This window comes from Amborella trichopoda, chromosome 3 (genome assembly GCF_054954075.1).
Source record: "Amborella trichopoda isolate Santa Cruz 75 chromosome 3, AtrichopodaSantaCruz75HAP2 v2.0, whole genome shotgun sequence".
Classification (NCBI taxonomy): Eukaryota; Viridiplantae; Streptophyta; class Magnoliopsida; order Amborellales; family Amborellaceae; genus Amborella; species Amborella trichopoda.
In genome coordinates, this window is record NC_142338.1 from 60,545,227 (window position 1) to 60,566,772 (window position 21,546).

Sequence of the window (21,546 nt, forward strand, 5' to 3'; positions counted from 1 at the left end):
TCTCATCATTCTCTCCCTCGCCATTTTTTTTACTCTCAGCCATAGTTTTTATCCGCTATTTCTCTCTCATCATTCTGGCCCTTGCCATTTTAGCTCTCTCACAATCTCGCTAAAAAATGCCGCTTTTTATGATCTTCCTACGACATAAAAGTACAATGTCCTCTTTATCCAACCGTCCATTTTTTAATAGAAGGCTAAGATTGCTTCAATCACAATGTCACGTCTCTACATTTTTTATTTTATTTTTTTGTAAACTATTTTGCCACCAAATTTTAGACGTCCATTCCTATATTAAACTCGCATTAATAAAAAATATATAAAAATATTTTCAAAAAAATTAAATAACTTAAATACCCTTAAAAGTTTCAAAAGATATTTTGGTCATTATTTTTATCAAAAAATTATTGTTAATATTTTTTATAGGTACATCCCAATGAGAAGATGGCACGTACCAAATTTCATATTAAAAAATATATATATTAAAAAACTAAAAATAAAATACTATCAATCGGATTCAAGATCAAACACTGATTGGCTCTCTTGAAGACGGCACATACCAAATTTCATATTAAAAAAAAATTCTATTAAAAAAACTAAAAATAAAATACTATGAGACGTCGGATGTCGGATCTAAAATCAAACGGTGAGTGGCTCTCTTGATAAAAAATAGAGAACTGGTAAAAGTACATAGAACTTCTAGATTGGAGGGAAAACATAGAATGCTTTCCCCTTCATCTATACTATTTCTCTCCAAAGACTATGTATTCCCCATATACATATCCATATCAAAAGTGAGTATACTTTCAAAGCATCTACATGCAAATCCAAACACTTCCCATACGGGAATGAGCCGGTAATCACAAAATAAAATATAGACATTTAAATTGCAAAAAATTTCTCATCATGCCACTATCTTTTTAGGGAAAAAAATGACTATAATATCCAGATCTATGAAAGAATGGCCTCATTTAACACAGTAACTTTGAAGGCACCTACAACAAGAATCCAAAAAATGCCCAATAACAAAACAAATGCTGTGACGAATCATTACTCTGCTTACAAATATTTTGTGCGGGTGTGCGAGAGAGAGAGAAAGGAGAGAGAGACTTAAGCCCTCTGGTCTCCACAAATAATTTCCTGTTAGGACTCTGGTAACAAAAATATTGAGAGAGTGTGTGTTTTCCTGAGTGTGTGCGTCTGAGTTAAGCCCGGTTTCCATATGGGTTTTCGAGGACCCGAACTGCAGGTCCATAAATACTCCGGCATCGCTCAGTGAATGAAGAGACGAGTCGAGAAACCACCTCACTAAAGAACATGGATGCCACCTGAAATGCAGTTCAAAAAATCCAATCACGAATAAACCTAGTCACAATCCATGCACACTGCTCATAATCTTCACTCTTCTTTTATCATTAGGATTTCTTTTTTCTTTTTTTTTATGTAGCTTTTTTGAACTTTTGACTTGCATAGGAATTAGAGCTGTGTATCCAAGATTAATGTTTCAGCCAATTGCACCTGCACCAGTATGGTGGCCTTCATCGGCTGTTTCAGACCACAAATGTTGTTGTCAACAATATCATAGGTGTCTATAACACATTGGCCCAAAAATATAATACAACGAGACAAGTCCTTCATTTTCATATTTAGCAATATAATGCCTTTTTTCAATACAAATAATAGCATTTTCATAATTTGAATGCAAACGAATGAATGCATGGCTAGATGGTAGAACACATGATTTCATCCAAAAGTAAATAGAAGTAATAGCATTTTCATAATTTAAATAGAAATGATTGAATTCATGGCTAGATGGTAGAACAAATGAACTCATCAAAACATAATAGGTTCAAACGTGACAATACATTATTTTATTTCATGGACTCTTCCCTCACCTCTCTCTCTCTCTCTGTTCAGAAACTCAGAAAGTAGACTGAAATACTGAATATCAGATAGGGAAGCAGAAAACAGTCATACCTGTCGATAAAGTGGCGAACTGAACTTGAAATCAACCAAGAAATAAATGTCACAACTTCCAGGGACAGGTCCGGGATTGAACTCCCATATATTTATCAAATGATCAAAAATACCACTTTGTGATGCAGTTGTCTGCAAGTAGCACACAAGTTCTGTTAAACAGGTCAACTGGAAATCGTATGTGCATGATTTTAGAAACCATACATCAAAAGAAGAATGTCAAAATCATCACAAAAGATCTCTCTCTCTCTCTCTCTCTCTCTCTCTCTCTCTCACACACACACATACAGAATAGTTGAAGGCCAGAGCCCAGACAAGCAGAAAGAACACACACTATTGACAAACAACAGTTGTGTAATATAGAATGGAAAACATAACATGTAAAACTGAGTACTTGAAATTTACTTGTCAATAAAGAAAACACTCAAGTCCCTGATTGTCACAAAAAGCACAACATCGAATACCAGGAACTCAGTAAAAGCCCAAAGTGCAAACTCAAAAAATCCAAAAAACTGCAAAAGACATTCAGATAGAATATGCTCATAGGTATGAGAATAGAACGTGACCTTTATTAAATGAGGCTTCTTTAGCTCTACATGAGAGATGTAGTTCTCAACGAGGAACTTAAAACCAACCTGCAACTCTGCATCAAATGACCCATCACTATTTTGACGAATAATCCTTGAACGCTGACACCATGGGACAAAATCTTCATACATGTCAACAGCTGCAACAACCGAGTATAGCTGTTCTGGGGAATACCTGATTATAGCAATTTAAGTTAGCATATTCACAAGCATAGCACCAAAATAGTCCACCTAAAAGACAGTGCAACTGTTATTATGGCACCCAAATCCAGTCGAATATATAAACAAGTCATGGTATAAGGTAGACCACAGGAGCATCATCCAAATAATCCACACTAAAATATAGTACAATTGTTATTATGCAGTATGGACTTGGCAACTCACATTCAGTCAAATATATAAATAAGCTGCGGTATAAGGTACACTGCATCCACTACGTGCCATGGATGACAGATGATGGAAATTAGCTGCAGCTTATGATGAGGAGCATTCACATGGTTAGGGTTAACAGAATGCCCCCATGCTGCACCATATACCATACACCACTGGGGTATGGTTTGCTATCCAATAAATGAAAACGATATGTGGAAAATTTACAAACCAATTTTAGTTTGAAAAATGAGCAGAAACTCCCTTTCAAGAGAATGAAATATTATAACATCCCCGCCCCCCCCTTCTGGAAACCTGAATACAATGAGAAACTCAGTGTTTCAAAAAGCTCTAGGCAGCTCCTAAGTGGTCGGGGGGGTCCACGCCGCCCAGCGCCTAAGCGGGCGCCTAGGCCTGCACCCAGAACCTGGGTGGCCCAATAGAATTTTTTTTTTTGGGCTTTCTCGCCTCTAATGGGTTTTAGGTTTCAAATGAACCTAAAAACCACAATTTTGCCTCTTTAGTATTAAAAAAATGACCCAAAAATACCCTCAAAGAGACGCAGGTCTGCCCCTGTGTGGGGCGCAGGCCCTGGGCGGCCACCTAGGCGGGTTCAGGTGGGCACCCAAAGAAATCCGACTAGGAGGCCGCTCAGGTACTGGGCGGTCCGCTTTTTGAAACAATGGAGAAACTACTAAAGAACTTTTAAATTGGAGGACTCTCGAGCAAACACAATGAAATGTGGACCCCAAACAAAAGAATAAAGAGCATATCCCTGGTTCTTTATGTGAAGTTCTCATAATACTAAATGAAACCATTAGTTTAACTATAGAAGAAAAGCAAAAAGCAGAAATCCAAATGAAACAGCACAGAAGAAGAGAAAACCCAGCCCGTGTACAACAAGCACAGTAGAAGAAATAAAGTGCTCAGATGAAAGAATCACACTTACGACAACAGACAAGAAGAATCAGCAATTTTACTTAAATGACTTCATGCAATAGAAATGCATGTTGAATCATAAAGCTTCTGTGACCATGCCCTCTATATTCTTATTTATTCGTTTAAAAATATTACCTATAAATGATTCTGAGGAAAGAGGATTGGGAAATGAACCCTCATCAAAATTGCTACCATTCATGTTCAAAAAATTTGTAGGCCAAATTACATAGTTTAGCATGACCTTATTGTACTCCTCCATTAATACTAGGAATAACTACATGACTAAAATCAAATCACAAATGCAAGCACAGGCTTACATGCACACAATTCACATATCTCATATGAAGTATAGATTGGACCCCCTATCACAGATTGGAATTGATATAAATGCTCAATTCATGTAAAGCTTTTTTGATACACCCTTGGTTTTGTACAGGGCACCCATTTGTGGGTTGCTTATTGTTTGGGCGGAACCTGTCTGTGGGTATCCTGACCCCTCTCCTCTCACATTATGTACTCACTTTCTGTTCCATACAGTCAACATATTAAAAAAAAACATAGAACAGCAATTATCAAATAACTCCTAAAAAATGAGAAGAACAAGAACATTTTTTTGTCATAGATAACAAAAAGACAAACATTTCACATACCCAAGCACTCGCCTCTCCTCGTAGTTCTTCGAAAGAACATTACCCTCTTCACCATCCCCACAACCAAGAAAGGACCTTCTTTGTTGAGCAGTGTGATATAACGTTCTAGTATCTTCTCTAAAACTATAAACGGTCTCTTTATTGGTGTTCGCCAACTTGCTCTCTTTATTAGTGTTTATCAACTTGTCAGCAAAGCTGACCAACACTCGAACTCCACCCAATCTCCTCTGACTCTCAATATCCCTGAGTAACACTTTAGAATCATTTCCTACACTTGCACACTGTCGAGTCAATGATACAAACCTCTGAACAGCTCGCCGAGCGAAAGAAATGGGAGCCATTCTAAACAATACCCAAAACCTTGCTGCCCCTTCAATTTTAAAATCCAAAACAGAAACCACCCCCCCAAATGTGTCTTTTATGTATACCACTCACTCAAAATTTCAACAACTGAATTTCAGCCCCGAACATCGGCAAAATAACTAATCGAAATTCTGAGAACTACAAGAAACACCAAATGCTCAGTGCATCTAACCCCAAAAATATGTCTATTCAAACAAGAAGGTGATAGACCGAGTTCAAAACTTAACCATTTACTCAACCAAACTTCAAATCTTAAAGTTAATCCTTGGGAATGTGAGATTACAACCACTAACTATTTTGCCCAATTCGAACGAAATTTCTGCCTCAATCCTCAAATGAATGACAATCTTGCAAGATGAATTTTTTCTTCAGGTTGTACCAATGCTAAGAGTCTGCAAGATCAAATCATTCAACTTGAACAAATGTTACTCCCTCAAGATACAAGTAAATGAACATCCTGAAAGCTTCATTCAGAAAAGAACTTCTTCAGGTGACACCAAAGCAAATATTCAGCAACATTCGATACATCGAATCTTTCGAACTTTCAATCTGAACTACTTATGAATGCCACTGAAACTGCAAGCACACATAAACACGATTTCCTTCAAAGACATGAAGAAATTGGATTAGAATAACAAACGGAATAGTTCTTCAATAAAATATATCACCAAAAAAAAAAAGTACAACGGGTGTTCAAAACCAAGTATTGAACATTACATAAATTGCTAAGTATGTGTACGCAACCTTTGGACCAAATTACACAGCTAAGAGGAGACCACAAGAATCCAAATATTTTGGAAAACAATTCACTAAATTTATGCTCAAAAAGGGATGTGCACTTCAAACAAATCTGGGGTTTAACCATCCCATTTTTGATTAAACCAAACCACAACAACACAACAGATGGTAGAATTTCTATATGCAACACGATGCATACACCCCAATTCTGTAAATTCGGAAAAACCAACTCAAAAAGAAGAATAAGGTCGAACGAACATATATGAAAATTCAGATACTTCAGAGAAAGGAATGTAGGTTCATAAACTAAACCGAACTCTATAGATTCAGGTAAATTACATTAATTTTAGCTTATTAGGTAAGCTACATAAAATCGAACTCATTCAAAACTTCACGATGTTTGAGACACTGTTCTGGGTAGGACTGAAAGCACACTAGAATCCAAGGTATTTTTGGTGAGAAAGAGAAACATGACAAAACTGAATTCCAACCTCAAATTCAAAGGAAAAATGATAAACCAAACATGAACCCTAGGAGGTTCCTCAGAAATACAAATATGAAACCTAAATCTTCAATTTTGGTGCCAGATAATTCACGAAAAACATTTCAGGGGACACGTAGCCCCACTAGATACCTGCAGATGATAACCTATTCCCCAATGCTCCGGAAAAACTAAAAATAAACCCTAACCCTAAAATTCCACCAGAAGCTCCTCTCTGACAGACCCTAGGATTCAAATCTACCTCTTTGAATAGATAATCAACTATAGGTCAATTTCCGTGAACCCTAAATCAGAAAAATCCGCAGACCAAAAAAATAACACGAGGAAATTTATTTGAAAGCTAGTATCAGAGAAATTCTAGAGTTTGAACCTTCCGAACCCAATTGAAAATAAAAGAGGAACCTTGAAACAAGGAGAAATTCAGGGAAAAAACATAAAGCTGAAGAAGAAATTCAATCTAAAGCTAGCATCAGAGAAATCCTAGGAATAAGTCCTTCCGATTTCCAGTGAAAATAAAAGAGAAACAATGAAAATATGGTGCGATAAAAGCTCGAATGGAGAAAGATACCTGCGCATAAGGGTAAAGATCCGCCATTAAAGGAGCTCAGAAGACGGAGAGAGAGGCCCAGATAAAGGCCCCAGAGAAACAGGAAAAGGTCTTGGTGGTTGAAACCTTTTATTATAAAACAAAATTATACGTCCTTGTCTGACCATTTGAAAACGTTTTTTTTCACAAGGGTTCAACGGTCCAAATCCAACGATCAAAGGCTCATGTTCCCAATAAATAGGAATACGTTTGCCAATGGATCGAGACCCGACGTGGTTGGGAGTATAGGCCCAAATCGCTCTGGGTATGGGTATAAAAATTGGTGGGTCAAAACCGGGTCCGGTTTCAAATTTTAGATTCTAGCACTATTTGGATCCGGATCCGGGTCCGGTTGGGTCTAGGTTTAATAATATTTTTTTGAGCCCCAATAAATGAAAGGTCTTAGACAGTCCAATTAAGGGCACCTCCAAATTTTATCATAACATGTAATTTTGATGTAAAAAATTCTTAGGATCATTGGAAATCTATTTTTGTATCTAATTATAAAATTTTAAACTCCAAAAATAGTTACAATCAAGTAAATCCATAAATACAAAAAAATCTTGAAAATTGACGGTATAGATAATATATTGCAAGATGCGCTATTTTTGAGACTCAAAATCTTTTTTTTATATATATACATTCATACATCCTCGATGTTGAGATGATCAATTAGATGGTTTTTCAATATTAAAACAACCATTTTCTGATGGATTTTTTATATGCATCTTTAATTCTACATTTTAAGTTGCTTAAAACTCAACTTTGATAGAAGCTCTATTGGAAACCCAAGCCTAACAGGTTATGGTGGTACCATTAGATATCATATTGGTAATTACAAATTCATCTACTCGAGACCATGTGGACCTACAACAATGAATGAAGCTGATGCAAGAGCTCTTTTGGAGGGGTTAAAGATAATAAAGGGCTTCGAGGAACAAAAAATAATTAAAGGTGATTCAAATAATGTCATCGTTTAAGCAAAAGGTTAAATAAAACCACCTTGGAAATTATGCAGCATTTTTTATGAAATCTTTTTCATTTTAAGTAGTGGTTCTTTTGAGTTATCTCATTGTTTTAGGGAGGCTAATATCAAAGCTAATACTTTTGCAAAGGGTGATATGCACCAACATTCATTAATGGTCACATCATTTTCTTCTTGAACTTCCTTCTAATAGTTCATCGGTGAATGAAATTCATAGTAAATAATTTCAAAAAAAAGGTTGCAACTGTTTATAAATTTTTTCCATGAATGAAATATATAGTTAAATACATAGTTATTTTAATTGTTGGGTCTGATTTGGTCTAGGTCTGAGTCCCACACTATATTTTCAAGACCAAGTCAATCCATACCCAATCCGAACTATTGCCACCTTGACTAGGGTTGCTTAGTGTATCGACCATCGAAGGAATGAGATACATTCCAAAGTTTTTTGCTATTCGCTTTTGATTTTTGTTTTTTGTTTTTTTTTTACCTCTTTGGTAAAGTTTGTATAAGATTGCAACATGTAAAAGTAAGAATAAGTAATTTAAAGCCGTTGATTGTCTATAAAGAGACCATTTACCTTTTTTACAATGATGTCACAATTAGTCTCACTTATTAGATGGTCGAATTGAATGGCTTGGGGTGCATTAAGAAGTCCAATAATTTTTCTTGGAACTTTGTGTCATTTCAATGACACTCTTACAACCATCAATTTTAAAATTAAAAGGGCAATAATGGTTGTGACCTTCATGTACAAAAGATAGCTGGTCTCTTTATAAACCGTCTCTTATTTTATTTGGATTGTGTAGTATATGTATTATGTAAATATTATAACAATAAATATAGGGAAAAGTTTATGTAGAGCCAAGGATATAAATAATCAAATTAGGGCCTGCTTCAAACTTTTCGCTAGAAGAGCTTGTTTTGACACTTAAATATCTTCAAATTGAGTATCTCGATATTAAGATGGATGGACATGAGAAAAAAATAGATTTCAAGTTTTGAAAATCGTGTATTTTGTAACGCATTTTTTTACCGTTAATTTTTAAGATTTTCAAGTATTCATAGATCTGTTGATCTATATTATTTTTGAAGCTTTAAACTTTATAAATAGGAATAAAAATACATTTTAAGACCATCACAAAGATTTCCAGTATTGAAACCACGTTTCTCGACACTATTTGAAGATAAACTCTAATTTGATTGTTTAGAACCTAGACTATACAAACCTACTCACTATTTGAAGGTAGGCTCTAATTTGGTTGTTTAGAGCCTAGGCTCTACAAACAGAATCCCATAAATATATATGTTTAAAGAGAAATGATCCTATAGGATCCTCTCCCATCCATGTGTGTAGGACCCAAAGGATCACCATTAAATTTGTTACGGATCTATAGAAAAGTCAAGTCCCACACCCATGGGATAACTTTTTTAGAAATCTGTGTCAAATTTAATGGTGATCCTTTGGGGTCTTACACACATGGGTAGGAGAGGGTCCTATAATATCATTACTCATGTTTAAAATAAGTTAGAAAAGTTCAGGTCGGAGCCAAATTGGATCTACCTATCTAATCTCAGGTCCCTCGGTCCCAATTCGTACCTCTATTGTGTATCTAAGGAGTGTCCACATCATGTGGACGTTGTACCTTCCCATATTTTGTATAGGGTGCAGTTGGCATACGGGTGCATCCGTAGGTCTAGAGGTAAGGTGCACCTTCAAATTTTATCATGGTATATAATTTTGATGTAAAATATTATTAGGATTATCTCAAAATCTATTTTTATATCTCATTATAAAATTTTAAATTGAAAAAATGGTTAAAATCAAGTAGATCTATACATATATGAAAATCTTGAAAATGGATAGTATAGATAATATATTGTAAAATGCACTATTTCTGAGACTTAAACTTTTTTTAGTTTTCAGTCATACATATCAATGTCGAGATAATCAATCAAAGGGTTTTTTAACATTAAAACTAAATTTTATGGATTTTTGAGGGGCATCCATAGTTCTACAGTATAAGGTAGCATCCTTATATAAACTTTTTCCTTTTAAATATTGGAATTTTTCATGGGTTTCTTGGATCGTACATTTATCAATTTTAGGCTTATCCGGTTGCTATATCTCAGTTTTTTTTTTTTTTTGGATAATTTGGTGGGGATGACCGGCTATCACCCGTTTTTCTTTTTTTTTAATTAGTACTTTTTGAAACTGGAACAGAAGCGCCAACGTGCAACTGAGGTATAAGGTGTGCTACCATCACGACCTTAACCCTTTTTCAGCTCAGCTAATTTTATTGGCGAATGCATGTATTAGAATGACAAAAGTGTTATTCGTTAGCCATAATTCCAAGTAGTATTTATTGGGTATGTAAGTGTTCCCTGAACAATGTTTTATGAGACTTTTTGTTTTTGATGAATTAGTTCAATCCTTTTGCTAAGTTTTACAGCAGTGGAATGATTGGATTGATGCTTTTAATCTTTTTGTTTTTGATGAATTAGTTGAACACTTTTGCTAACTTTTTATTATAGTGGTATACTTTTTTCTTTTATTTGGGTAATTACCATGGTGGTATACTTGATTATTGCTTCAACGCAAAGAGGTGCGGATCTCATTTTAAACGTTCATACGTAATTTTACATTCTAATAAGGAAAGTATACAAACGGACCATTTACAAGGTACAATGTGGAATGAAACGATTATTTTTAGTACAAGAAGGTCATAATCATTTTTGTTCGAAAGATTTTAAATGGTGCGGTTGTAAGTATGTGATTAAATAAACTCAAAGTTTAAACAAAAATTTATTGTACTTCGTGATACACCCCAAGCCATCCAATTTGACATCTAATGTTTATGAATGATTGTAATATCTTTATAATAATGGTAAAGAGTAATATAATACACAATACGTAGTTTTAATACAAGGAGATCACAATTATTTTTGTTCTGTTAGATTTCAAATCGGACAATTTGACATCTAATGTTTATGAATGATTGTAATATCTCTATAACAATGGTAAAAGGTAATATAATACACAATTCCTAGTTTTAATACAAAGCGACTTCAAATCGGATGGTTGTGAAATATTATTGACAAGAGTCAAAGTTCAAAAGAAAAAATTTATAGAACTTTCTGACAGACCCCAAACCATCCAATTTGACATCTAGTGGCTTTTAGCAATTGCAACCTCCTGACAACAAAAACAAATGATCTCATAGTCCACAATCCCTTATAATTATGTTACGATCAAATTGGCTAACGCATGGTCTAGCGCAATTACTTTGATTTAACAGATAGATAAGGGACTTTTAGTTTGATATCAAAATAGAAAAAAATCCTGATGTTGTTTTGTTCCTGGTTGACTAGTTCAACTAACTAAACGAGTCAAACATTGATTTTATCCAGTTTTCAACCCAATCAGATTTTTTATTTGAACCAAACCAGCTAGATAGTTATCCTCAAAGTGGATCTAGTCTCGATAACACCGTAGAGAGTAATTTGACACACCCTTCTAAGAGTTTCTTACTAGTTTTCCCGTATTATTTGTCCATTTTGCCGACTTCATTCAATTTTCCACCAAACTAAGAAAGATACTGCTAGAGTAACCAAAGCTTAGTTAATCTTTCCAAAAAAACAAAAACAGAATCATAAAAAAGCAAAACGCTCATAGAAGGCACCGACCCTTATCCTATACAAGTAAGGCGAACTTAAAAAACCTACTGGTTCAACACAAAAATTCCTCTAATCGATCATCTTGACCTGTATGATGTATGAATATAAAATAGGTTTCAAAGTCCTAAAAATAGTAGACCTTCAACGCACTATTTACATTTTTACTTTAACAAAACAAGTGCTCTGACCATCGAACCTTAACAAAGTAAGATATTTATGTCAATCGACTCGAGCAACAAAATCTATCCCAAATTAACAAAATATCCTTGCATGTATGGGGCCAAATCCAAAACAAGGAAATCTGTTTGGATGAAATAGTTCATAATGATCCTATCAAAGTCACCACTCTGTTGATACTAAACCACTTATTTGATAAATTGCTCCTCATTGATTTTTGAGGTGATTTGACATTTTTTAATAATATTTTTCCTTTTCTCAGTAAGATACTATAATTACCAACCTCAAGGTCACAACAAAAAATGCCTCCCCAAAAACATTTTTCCCAAAAAAGATATGAGCGGAACAAGTAAGACCAATCACATGATAAATTACATATCAAAACGATGTTACAAGTCCAACCCCCAGCTCTTCTGCTAACTCATCCCATAAAGGAAGGAGAATGAGTACGATGAGGAATATTAACACAGCTAAAGCCGTTCTCCTCCATGTTCCAACTTCGGACACATCGTTTAAGCATGGTTTCTCGGGTGTCCTCTGCACAAGAATGACTTGTTGTTTACTTGGATTCCCACCCATTGTATCAAACGGGACTGGTGATCCGGATTGAGCAAACTTGTGAAAAATCAATTGAAAAAAATACTAAAAAATAAAACGCATGCATGCATTATAGGGACTAGGAATCATCAGCCAAATTGGGAATCATCAACCTGGATTGGGAATCACCAACCCATAGCAGATTCGGTGGATTGGCGATCCGGCTCCCCTCAAAACCCTTTGATACGATGTGTGTGTTTTTTTTATTTTACAACCCCATCACTAAAACGTACACATGCACAAAGTGTTTAAACATGGTCTTCTCAGCATCCGGAGTGAACTTATAAAATGAGGATAGATTAGTTTAAAGAGGTAAAAAGGGGGTTGAAACAGTAGCTAAAGCATCCACCAGGAAGACTTATTTTTAACAGTCATGAATGAGAGAGAGAGAGAGAGTGGATATTCATATAAAACCTCACCTGGCAAATGAGAATGTATAGTCCCCAAGGCAATGATAATGGTCCCCCAAGCTGGGAAAAAAATAGAAAGAGTAATGTGATTCACACCAATGTTCCTTTTTGGTATAAAGAAGTTATAATAATATTAAGGGACACCTATCAAACCATGCCCAAGTAATTCACTATTCGACACTTCACCTGCTTCTTTTTTTTTTTTTTTTTTGGAGAAGAAGGTTATTCAACACTTCACCTGTTGTCCTTTTCATAATTTCGGAATCTCAACCTAGTCCATGGCATAATACGTCATTTGAGGGGTAATTTACAATTTAGTGCCTTTTGGGCTGCTAATGGGTCGGGCCCAGGTCCTGGCCCAGCGGGTCCAAAACTTGGATTTTGACCCAACCGAGTTCAGGTCAGGGTTTAGAACCTAACAACAAAATTTAGAAAAAATATTCAAAAAAACATATTTCAAATACACACAAGTACACATATCATACATATATATGCAAATTTATTAAAATATTATATATCTCAAAAAGTATTATATATATCATGTGTCATATATTTTTCTATATATATATATATATATAGAAATGGAGACGGTTTCTATGCGGCCGGCCTGCATATTGTAGAAATGCGGGCTTGGCAATAAACATATTTTTTACATATAATTTGATCCTAATTTTTAGAGAATATATAATCATTAAGATGTAGATTATGAATATGAAAAGAACTTTTTTTTTTTGAAAACTATAAATAATGACATTAAAAAAACACTTGGACCGTTTGTCATACTTGTTTTTAGATGGACCACCTATTTGCATCCATCTTTAAGATGGATGTTGTATACCTCTGGACCGCATATTGTAGAAATGCGGTCCGGCCCTCATGAAACAATTTTCCTATAAATATATAAATATATATATGCATGCATGTATGTATAAATATATGTGTGTTTGTATATAGATGTGTTAGGGTTGGGTCCAGTCTGGGTTGACCTGGACCTGGACCTGACCCGACTAGGTTAGGGGTGGCAATGGATAGGGTAGGTTCCAAGTCAACCTCAACCTGGACCAGGACCCAACTCGGGTCCAAGGTTTTGGACTTGACCCACCAGGTCGAAACTTGGAAAAACATATATTCCAAATGCATACATACAGATCCCGGACCTGGAACCAGATCGGGTCGACCCAACGATCCTGATTGACACCCCTAGACTAGGTTTACGTTGGACCTCGATCATCTTAGGGTCCAAGTCAATTGGACCCAGACACTGCCCACCAAGTCAATCATGTCAGGTCTAGGTATATAAATAATATATATATATATATATATATATATATATATATATATATATATATATATATATATATATAACATATTATATATTTTATAATACATAGTTACTACAAAGTTCTATGTATTTTATCCATATAAAAACCAAGTGCGGTTGACCCCCCACCAAGACCCAGACCCAGGAGGGGCCTAGGTCAAGTAGACCCAGACCCGATTCTTTGAGTCCATTATCTAGGTATAGACCTAGACCCAGTCGGGCCACCCTAGGCACCTCCAACAAAACAAAACCAATTTTTAGAAATATCACCAATGTGAGATATTGGTATTTTCGAATACCAGTAACTCACTAACTTTGTGAGACACTAATATTTTCAATACCAGTATCTCATGGGTGTCAAGTTTGTGCGAGATATAGGTGTTTTGAAACATCAAAATCTAATCATATAAGTTATCTTGGGTATTTGGTATTTTAGAATATCAATATCTCATTAAGTCACTTTCTCTCTCTCTCTCTCTTGACTCTTCACTTAGTAACCTACTCACCTATGAGATACTGGTATTTTTGACGAAGAAACTAATGGTTCACCACTTTGGTTTTGATGGAGGGGCAAAATCGGAAATTTTCCCACCATCAATTTTGACCCTTATTTATGTACACTTCATGTGTACCTTGATGGGCTTTTCAAGAGTAGAACAAATGGAATGGATGAAATGTCATATAGCAAATTACTTTGATAAATTTCCTCGAATAATGATGAATATCTACATGGTGCTCGTAATCAAGCAAATGATAAATGAATTTAAGTTCTGAAAGGGGGATGAGGCATACCACTCCTAAGCCAAGAAAGGCATACGTCGTCAATCCAAATCCAAGCAATGCATTCTTCCCAAAGGCTCCCTGTCAGAACCAAATTTCTTGAGAATCAATCTCAGATCAAACAAATGAATAGCTGAAAGCATCTCTAGATCCAAGAACTTAAAAATGGATAGGCTGATATTTACACCTCCATCTATGCAGAAAATTCGATATGTCCAGCCATAAACAGTAATGTGCACAAGGAATCAAGTCGATACATAACATTTGATTGACTTCTAATGGTGGATGTTTCTCCCAAAGGAATGTTGGTAGAAACTACTAAGAAGAATGAACCTCAATAAAATACCCTGACAAATACGCCAAAAACATTGTGCTAAAACAACTGTATTTTTTCGTTGTTGTCATTGTGCTAAAACATTGCTTCATTGTTGTCAAAAAGAGAGATTTATATTTTTTCGTAATAACTATCAGAAAAAGAGATTTGAATTTCACATATTTGAAACTTCCAGATGCCGTCGATTGTAAAAATGACTAAAAAACTAACTACTGAAGCATAGCTGAAAACCCCATGCACCTGGACAGCTCTTCCACCATCAAGGCACCCAACTGGAAGCATATTAAAAGCTGTTGTAGTTAAGCCACACCTGGAAAAGAGGTAATCCAATGAGATATTTGCATAACATTTAATTAGAACTTAGCAAAGAAATGGAATAAAACTTACCAGCCTGCAATCACAAGAGGGTGGATCGACACTGTTGCTGCATGCATGGCTCTGCATGTTGATTATAGTGGAGGATCAGTTAGAAAGTAAGATGTATCCTGGATAAAGTTTTTCTCCTTTTCTGGAAGTAACAATCGTAGCTAACAATAATTTGAAAAAAGGATATGAAATGAAATATCAAATGGTACGATCTTTCATAAAATGGACTTATGGTTTTCAAAACGAAAAGCCTTTGAGAGTTTGTAAGTAACAAGGGATACAAGCATTACTACAACAAATTAGTATAAACAAAATACCATAAGGTTCCAACAAAATCGACTTATGATTTGGAAACTGAAAGGCCAAGCCTTAATTAAAAGAGTGACAATTGATATAAATAGTAAATAAGATATGTAACTACTGGCTGCATGAGGGGATGATACATAGAAACATACGAAAAGCCCAAAGTAGCTCTGCTGATGAGACCAAGAAGCAAGGAGCCCTGAAATAGAGTGCTTGGCACCTCAACTAAATCTCCTGCAGAGACTGGATTTGATGAAAGGAAAAGACCAGCACCAAACATTGCAAAGGAAAGTGCAGCCCCAGCTAATGGTCCCGCCATAGAGACATCAACTTTTGTCATTCGATCCGGAAGAATTGATTTGAACTGCAAAATTGAACAGGTTTAAATGGATAAGGACAGAAAGCCAAGGATGGTAGATTTTATCTTTTCCTACTTTTTCTTTTTATACAATGAGACCATCTACTTTTGATAAAAAGAGGTCACAATCGTCATAACTATTAGATTTGAAATCAGGTGGTTGAGGATGTATCATTGTTTGGACACAAAGTCCAAAATAAAATTTCTCAAATGTTGTGACACACTTTCATCTTTAGGATTCACATCCAATGGCTAATAGTGATTGTCACCACCTCGTACCAAAAATAAATGATCTCATGGTATATAATGCCTTATAATAATATGGTATAACTAATTGTTGGAGTTGAAATAGACCAAGACAGAGCCTCATGGTAAAGTAACTAAGACTAAGTTTTCCAATCAAAATGGCGAGAAGGTGGACGATAATCAATATGCAATACGTTTAGACGAACTTTCCATAATCAATGAGAAGGTAGAAATCACTATTCCTTACAGAGAAATATTGGAATCTTAAAATAAAGGATGGACGGAATTAAGAACACCTCAACTACTGTAAGCCATGGTGACAAAAAATATGTTAACAGGTATCAGTAAGGGGAGGATATACTCAAATATTTTATCAGCACTTACTGTAAGTGAACTTATTCCACGAAAGGAAAGTTCCAAATACTGTTTTTGTTAATATAATTATAAGTAATCTACTGTAAGCTTTAGTACAAAAAAGTCATCAACTCCAAGACCAGTTTCTGTTATTTTTATTTCAGAAGATTTCAAGTATAATAGCCATTACCTGTGTGATTGCACCAAAGCTGCCAAGTGTGATATTTGGAATAAAATACGGGATGCTCAACTTCACTTTCTTCGGAAATGCAGCCAGGTAATGTCCAACCTCCTGAAGTGGAAAACTATTCAATAAGTATGCACCATATGTTAACAGAAACAGAAGGTTTTAGAGACACATTTCTCTATACAAAGTAATATGGATGGAATAACGTATGTTATTACATCATAGCTACCGTGGTTATTCCAAATAAACGTGTTATGGACAAGACCTTCAATGATTGTAGAAATACACCTTCAAGTGAAAGAAACAGGTTAGGTTTTCTTTAAAATCCATATCATCTGCATTGTGCTGAATGGATGTAATATTACAAACACATGAAAAGCACCTTGTTGCCAATGCAATGCTCAACGCAGTCACTGAGCATATTGAGAATAGGGAATCACCCTACTTGAAACAATATCATAGCTCCAGAAACAAAGACAATGTGTTTTTGCACCAAAAAATCAAAAGGCTGACATTCTGACTAAGGCACTCATTCATGGGAAAGGCACAACTGTCTGCAACAAGCTTTATAGAGTACCTCTCAGATTGGTGGAATGTCAGAGATTGTTTAAATCTAGTATATTAATGTTTTTTAAGAGAAAATGTATATTGGTGTCATGTATTATTATTTGAACAATGTGTATGTTGATCTTGTGCCTCGTTGTTGTCGTGTTATTATTTGTTATAGGTACATCACGAATGTCCACCTTCCTATACATAACAAAGAGATATGTCCTGTGATTGTCTTAACAGCATCTTCATTCTTCAAGATATTTCATTCTAAATATTTTCCAGCAATGCAAATCATTCGAAATTACAGTATTTTACATTTTCAATACGTCAATAGATCTACGTCACTTGCAATGCTATAAGCCACAGACAAGGTTACCAATACTCACAAAGGACGTGTAAAATAGGGAAAAGTCAAATGGGCTGCTATGACCATGGATATCAATACAACTTTTCACCACACAATTTTCCATTCAGAAAATAAATTTCTTCAAGAACCTCCAGGGAAAAAGAACATCAGAGACAATAGCCAAATAACTAAAATGTAAATTAATCATAAAGTCAGCAGTCATTCGACAAATGATGCTTTTAAAACCGCAAAAGAAGTAAGGTGGAATTACATGAAATAGCTGAACCCCCAACACACCATATGCCAAAGGCAGAGCAGATTCCACATAGGGGACTAGCAATTGCATATCAGGCAGTTCCGTTGCCTCCGGATCTGTGAAGTACCGCACCATCTCCGGTGGAAGCCTATTTAACTGTAGGTTGAAAAGCAAATACTCACAACTTATGAACAAGAAGAACAAGCAAATCACAAATTAAGTCTAACCACGAGCTAAAATAGTTGAAGAGATCTATGGAGAGAGTCAAGCATATAGATATACCTGAGATGCGATTCCTAGCTCGAGGCAGGAGCCTATTGTCAGAAGAAATAAGAGTAGAGCAATCACATATTGCCACAGTGTTGTTGGTCCTGGTTCTGAAACCTCTTTTCGTAACAAACCAAAACTAACTCGAGGCCCTCCACGTGGATCAGGTCCTTCTGAATTGGGCTCTTCCACCATAAATAGATTGTACTTGTTACCAATAACTTCACTAAGCTGCCATTGAAGTTTTGCAAAAACTTCTTCCCTTTTGCCTCGCAAGTTTCCAAGGAAAAGAACACCTTCTCCGAGATCACCAAATGGTTCTTCTCCTGTAACCCAAAACGTAGTGTACCCAAATAGCTTTTCCTTGATCAGCTTTACATCAGATGGGTCGACCTTCTCAGGTCCAAGGAGTTCCATTAGTTTGAAAGAATCAACCTGAAAGTTTGTATAAGGTGGTGGTTCTGGAGAAAAACCTGAAGGCTGAAAAGATCGACCAAATAAGTTTTCATCCAAGAATCACATAACCTCAAGATTGAGCCTAGAAAACCTTGCTCATATTTTTTCAGACACTGCCATTCACATGCCTAAACTAAACAGCTGTCGAACCTAGAAAAATATCCATAAACCCAAATCATTGGATGTTATTAGATGGGCAAGACATGACGAAACAAAAGCCATGTAAAGGCCATAGATATTATGACTTTTTAATGACCTTATTCGTTGATAAATGATTGTTCAATAGCAAAATCAGAGAGCATAAATAAAAAGGTAGATCTTCATAAACAGAAATATCTCAACCCCTCTGGGCAAACAGCAAACTTAGAAATACACAAGTGTCAGATATACATGCTTTGCATAAAATCAACCAAACACAAATGTGCAAAAACTACAACGCAATACCAACTTGGGAGGGAATAATGCTACCAAATATGACTTCACAACCAGGACAAAAGCAGGTCAAGACCTTTTGTTTAATATTTCGACGGTAACCATGTCAACAAGTAATGCTCCACTTTCAAAACTCGGCTCCACATTCTAACAAAAAAAAAGATATGTCCGTGAAATATTATTAATTCCAGTCACTGATCCACTAAAGCAACAGAGGGAGCATGATAAAACTGATATATATTCTCTAATCAATAGATAGAATTCAACCAGACATAACCTTGCATGCTTAAATTCAATTAGGGAACGCAAAAAAAAAGCAAAAAAAGATGACCAAAAAAAAAGGGATACCTTTCACAAATAATGTATTATACTCGTTTTTCTAATTTGAAAAATAAAAATTGTACTCTATAAGATCAAGAACCTACTGACTGGACTGGAGCTTGAAGAGGTGGCAAAATAAACACAGAAAGTAGTAAGGTAAAATACCGTTGAAGATACTGAAGCAGGTGGCTCATCTGACTTCATAGAACTACTGCTCCTCTCTTCTGGTTCTTCCGTGGCAGTCGAGCCAGAAGCCTTCGAGATATCTTCCCCTTCATTTCCATCACCACTAAAACACCTAATTCGATCACCTGCGCGCCTGTAAGCTCCATTACCAGACTTTGCTCTCCCAAACCAACCAATCTCCACTCTCAAACAACAACGACTCAATGCATTTCCCCTAATTTCCTTGAACCCAAATCTTTTGATTGCAGTCTTTTTCACAGGCAATAAGCTGCATTTGAAGTTAATACCCAACGCTGGATTGGTCACAGTGGAACTTGAAAGAGCTCCCATGGATTGAAGACACAATAAATTCTCATGCATAACCCTATAATTTCGCAGAGGTCACAACCGGCATAGAATTCAATGTAGCTCCCATGGACTCACCTCCTAGGTTGTTTAAGAAGAATTCATCGAGGTCGAATTTGAGAGATACCATGGAGTGTTAAAGAAACTTTAATTTATCAGGAAACTTAAGGAGACCCAACGAACTGAAAACCCTAGATTGTTTCAGGCGCCTGTGTGAGCTTGTTCACAGAGACGAGATTATCCCCAAACACAGGGCAGAAAATTTCGAAGTCACACAAATTTCCTGAATTAGGATTTGGACTGTGATGTTTAATTTTTTGAAAAACAACAATGGCTTCTACGTGCTTACAAAATGGATAGAGCTCTTCAATGGAACATAGGAGGAAGAAAGATGGATATAAAAGCTTAAAAAAGCAGAAGACCTCTGCTTCGTTGGATAATATTTTGGAAATTTTCATTCGGTTCCATATTCTATCACACGTGACAACACATGCACGTGACAACAGATGCGCCCGGTGCACGTGACAACACATGCGACGTGAAACCAAAACAAAATAGTTTATACAAGGTATCAAGTATCAACCTTGAAATGTGGGCACCCCATTTAAAGTCCATTGAGTTTTGATGCCAAAAACCCTTCAAATTAATCATCTCTATGCGGGTGGATATGGATAAAAAAAATTTTAAGTCTATGGAAATAGTATATTTTGTAGCATATTATCTTGACCGTTTACTTTCGAGATTTTCAAGTATAAAAAAACTTTATATAATTTGAATATTGGTCAAAAAAAAAATATGTTTATATAACGGTGAGGCTCTAAACCATCAAATTAAAGTGCATGCCAAAAATTTGAAATGCATGGATACGGATAAAATATAATTTTAAGTATTGAACATAGTATATTTTGTGGCATATTATCTTGACCATCAGCTTTTAAGATTTTCAAGTACAGAAAAAGTTTATATAAGAGTGAAGCTCTAAACAATCAAATTAAGGTGTACGTCAAAAATTCACTATAAGAGGTTGTTTTGATTTTGTGGAACCCTCCATTCGATCATCTCGAACTCAAGATGTATAAACATGAGCAAAATTAGATTTCAAGTATTCAAAATACTGCATCTTGTAATATATTATCCAAAGTGTCAATTTCATGATTTACCAAAGTTTATAGATTAATTCAATTTATATTATTTTTTATTCTTTAAAATTTATAATTAGAGATAAAAAATAAATTTCCAAGCCATCACGAATATTTCTAGTACTAAAACAACATATTTTGTCTTTATTTGAAGGTGTGTCTTACTTTGATAGATTAGAGCCTCAACCTTATGCGAACCACACTATTCAAGTGTTCCTAGATCTTGTACTATTTTTTTATTTTAAAATTTTATAATTATATAAAAATAGATTTTCATATCAATATTGTAATTTTCAACATCAAAATCACATATTTCGGCACGTTATAGAAGTGTGTCTTACTTGGATTGTTTAAGGATGCTTTTACAAAACACACCCTTTAAAAACCGGTTGAGGTTTATACCAGGCGTCTTCCTTGCGCTGCAGATTAAGGCGCATCTCTG

General features: G+C 35.4%; 2 protein-coding genes across 3 annotated transcripts; both read right to left on the reverse strand.

The window, feature by feature from the left end:
- Positions 1 to 914: 914 nt before the first annotated feature.
- Positions 915 to 5,384, reverse strand: LOC105420892 (Polyketide cyclase / dehydrase and lipid transport protein). 2 transcript variants are annotated; one of them, XM_020661754.2, is made up of 4 exons: positions 4,520 to 5,384; positions 2,610 to 2,736; positions 1,975 to 2,106; positions 915 to 1,325 (listed from the first exon to the last, which is right to left on the reverse strand). In XM_020661754.2, the coding sequence occupies exons 1-4, from the start codon at positions 4,858 to 4,860 to the stop codon at positions 1,203 to 1,205; spliced, it is 723 nt and encodes a 240-aa protein (XP_020517413.1). In that variant the 5' UTR covers positions 4,861 to 5,384; the 3' UTR covers positions 915 to 1,202. The 2 variants fall into 2 exon arrangements, with proteins under 2 accessions (XP_020517413.1, XP_011624539.1); XM_011626237.3 differs by having other exon boundaries at positions 2,541 to 2,736.
- A 6,337-nt stretch (positions 5,385 to 11,721) lies between these two features.
- EGY1 (Peptidase M50 family protein) lies at positions 11,722 to 20,343 on the reverse strand. Its single transcript, XM_006826270.4, has 10 exons — positions 19,600 to 20,343; positions 18,241 to 18,705; positions 17,974 to 18,114; positions 16,808 to 16,909; positions 15,812 to 16,023; positions 15,378 to 15,428; positions 15,231 to 15,300; positions 14,669 to 14,737; positions 12,565 to 12,615; positions 11,722 to 12,085 (listed from the first exon to the last, which is right to left on the reverse strand). Exons 1-10 carry the CDS (start codon positions 19,978 to 19,980, stop codon positions 11,927 to 11,929), a joined length of 1,701 nt encoding a protein of 566 aa, XP_006826333.2. The 5' UTR covers positions 19,981 to 20,343; the 3' UTR covers positions 11,722 to 11,926.
- Between the last annotated feature and the right edge of the window lie 1,203 nt (positions 20,344 to 21,546).

Coding starts and splice junctions, on each gene's coding strand:
- LOC105420892 (XM_011626237.3), bottom strand. CDS start 4,860: ATGGCTCCCATTTCTTTCGCTCGGCGAGCTGTTCAGAGGTTTGTATCA. Junction 2,737..4,519: donor GAGGAGAGGCGAGTGCTTGG/GTATGTGAAATG, acceptor TGCTATAATCAG/GTATTCCCCAGAACAGCTAT. Junction 1,326..1,974: donor GTTCGCCACTTTATCGACAG/GTATGACTGTTT, acceptor ACTGCATTTCAG/GTGGCATCCATGTTCTTTAG.
- EGY1 (XM_006826270.4), bottom strand. CDS start 19,980: ATGCATGAGAATTTATTGTGTCTTCAATCCATGGGAGCTCTTTCAAGT. Junction 18,115..18,240: donor AGCTAGGAATCGCATCTCAG/GTATATCTATAT, acceptor TTCAACCTACAG/TTAAATAGGCTTCCACCGGA. Junction 16,024..16,807: donor GCTTTGGTGCAATCACACAG/GTAATGGCTATT, acceptor TCAATTTTGCAG/TTCAAATCAATTCTTCCGGA.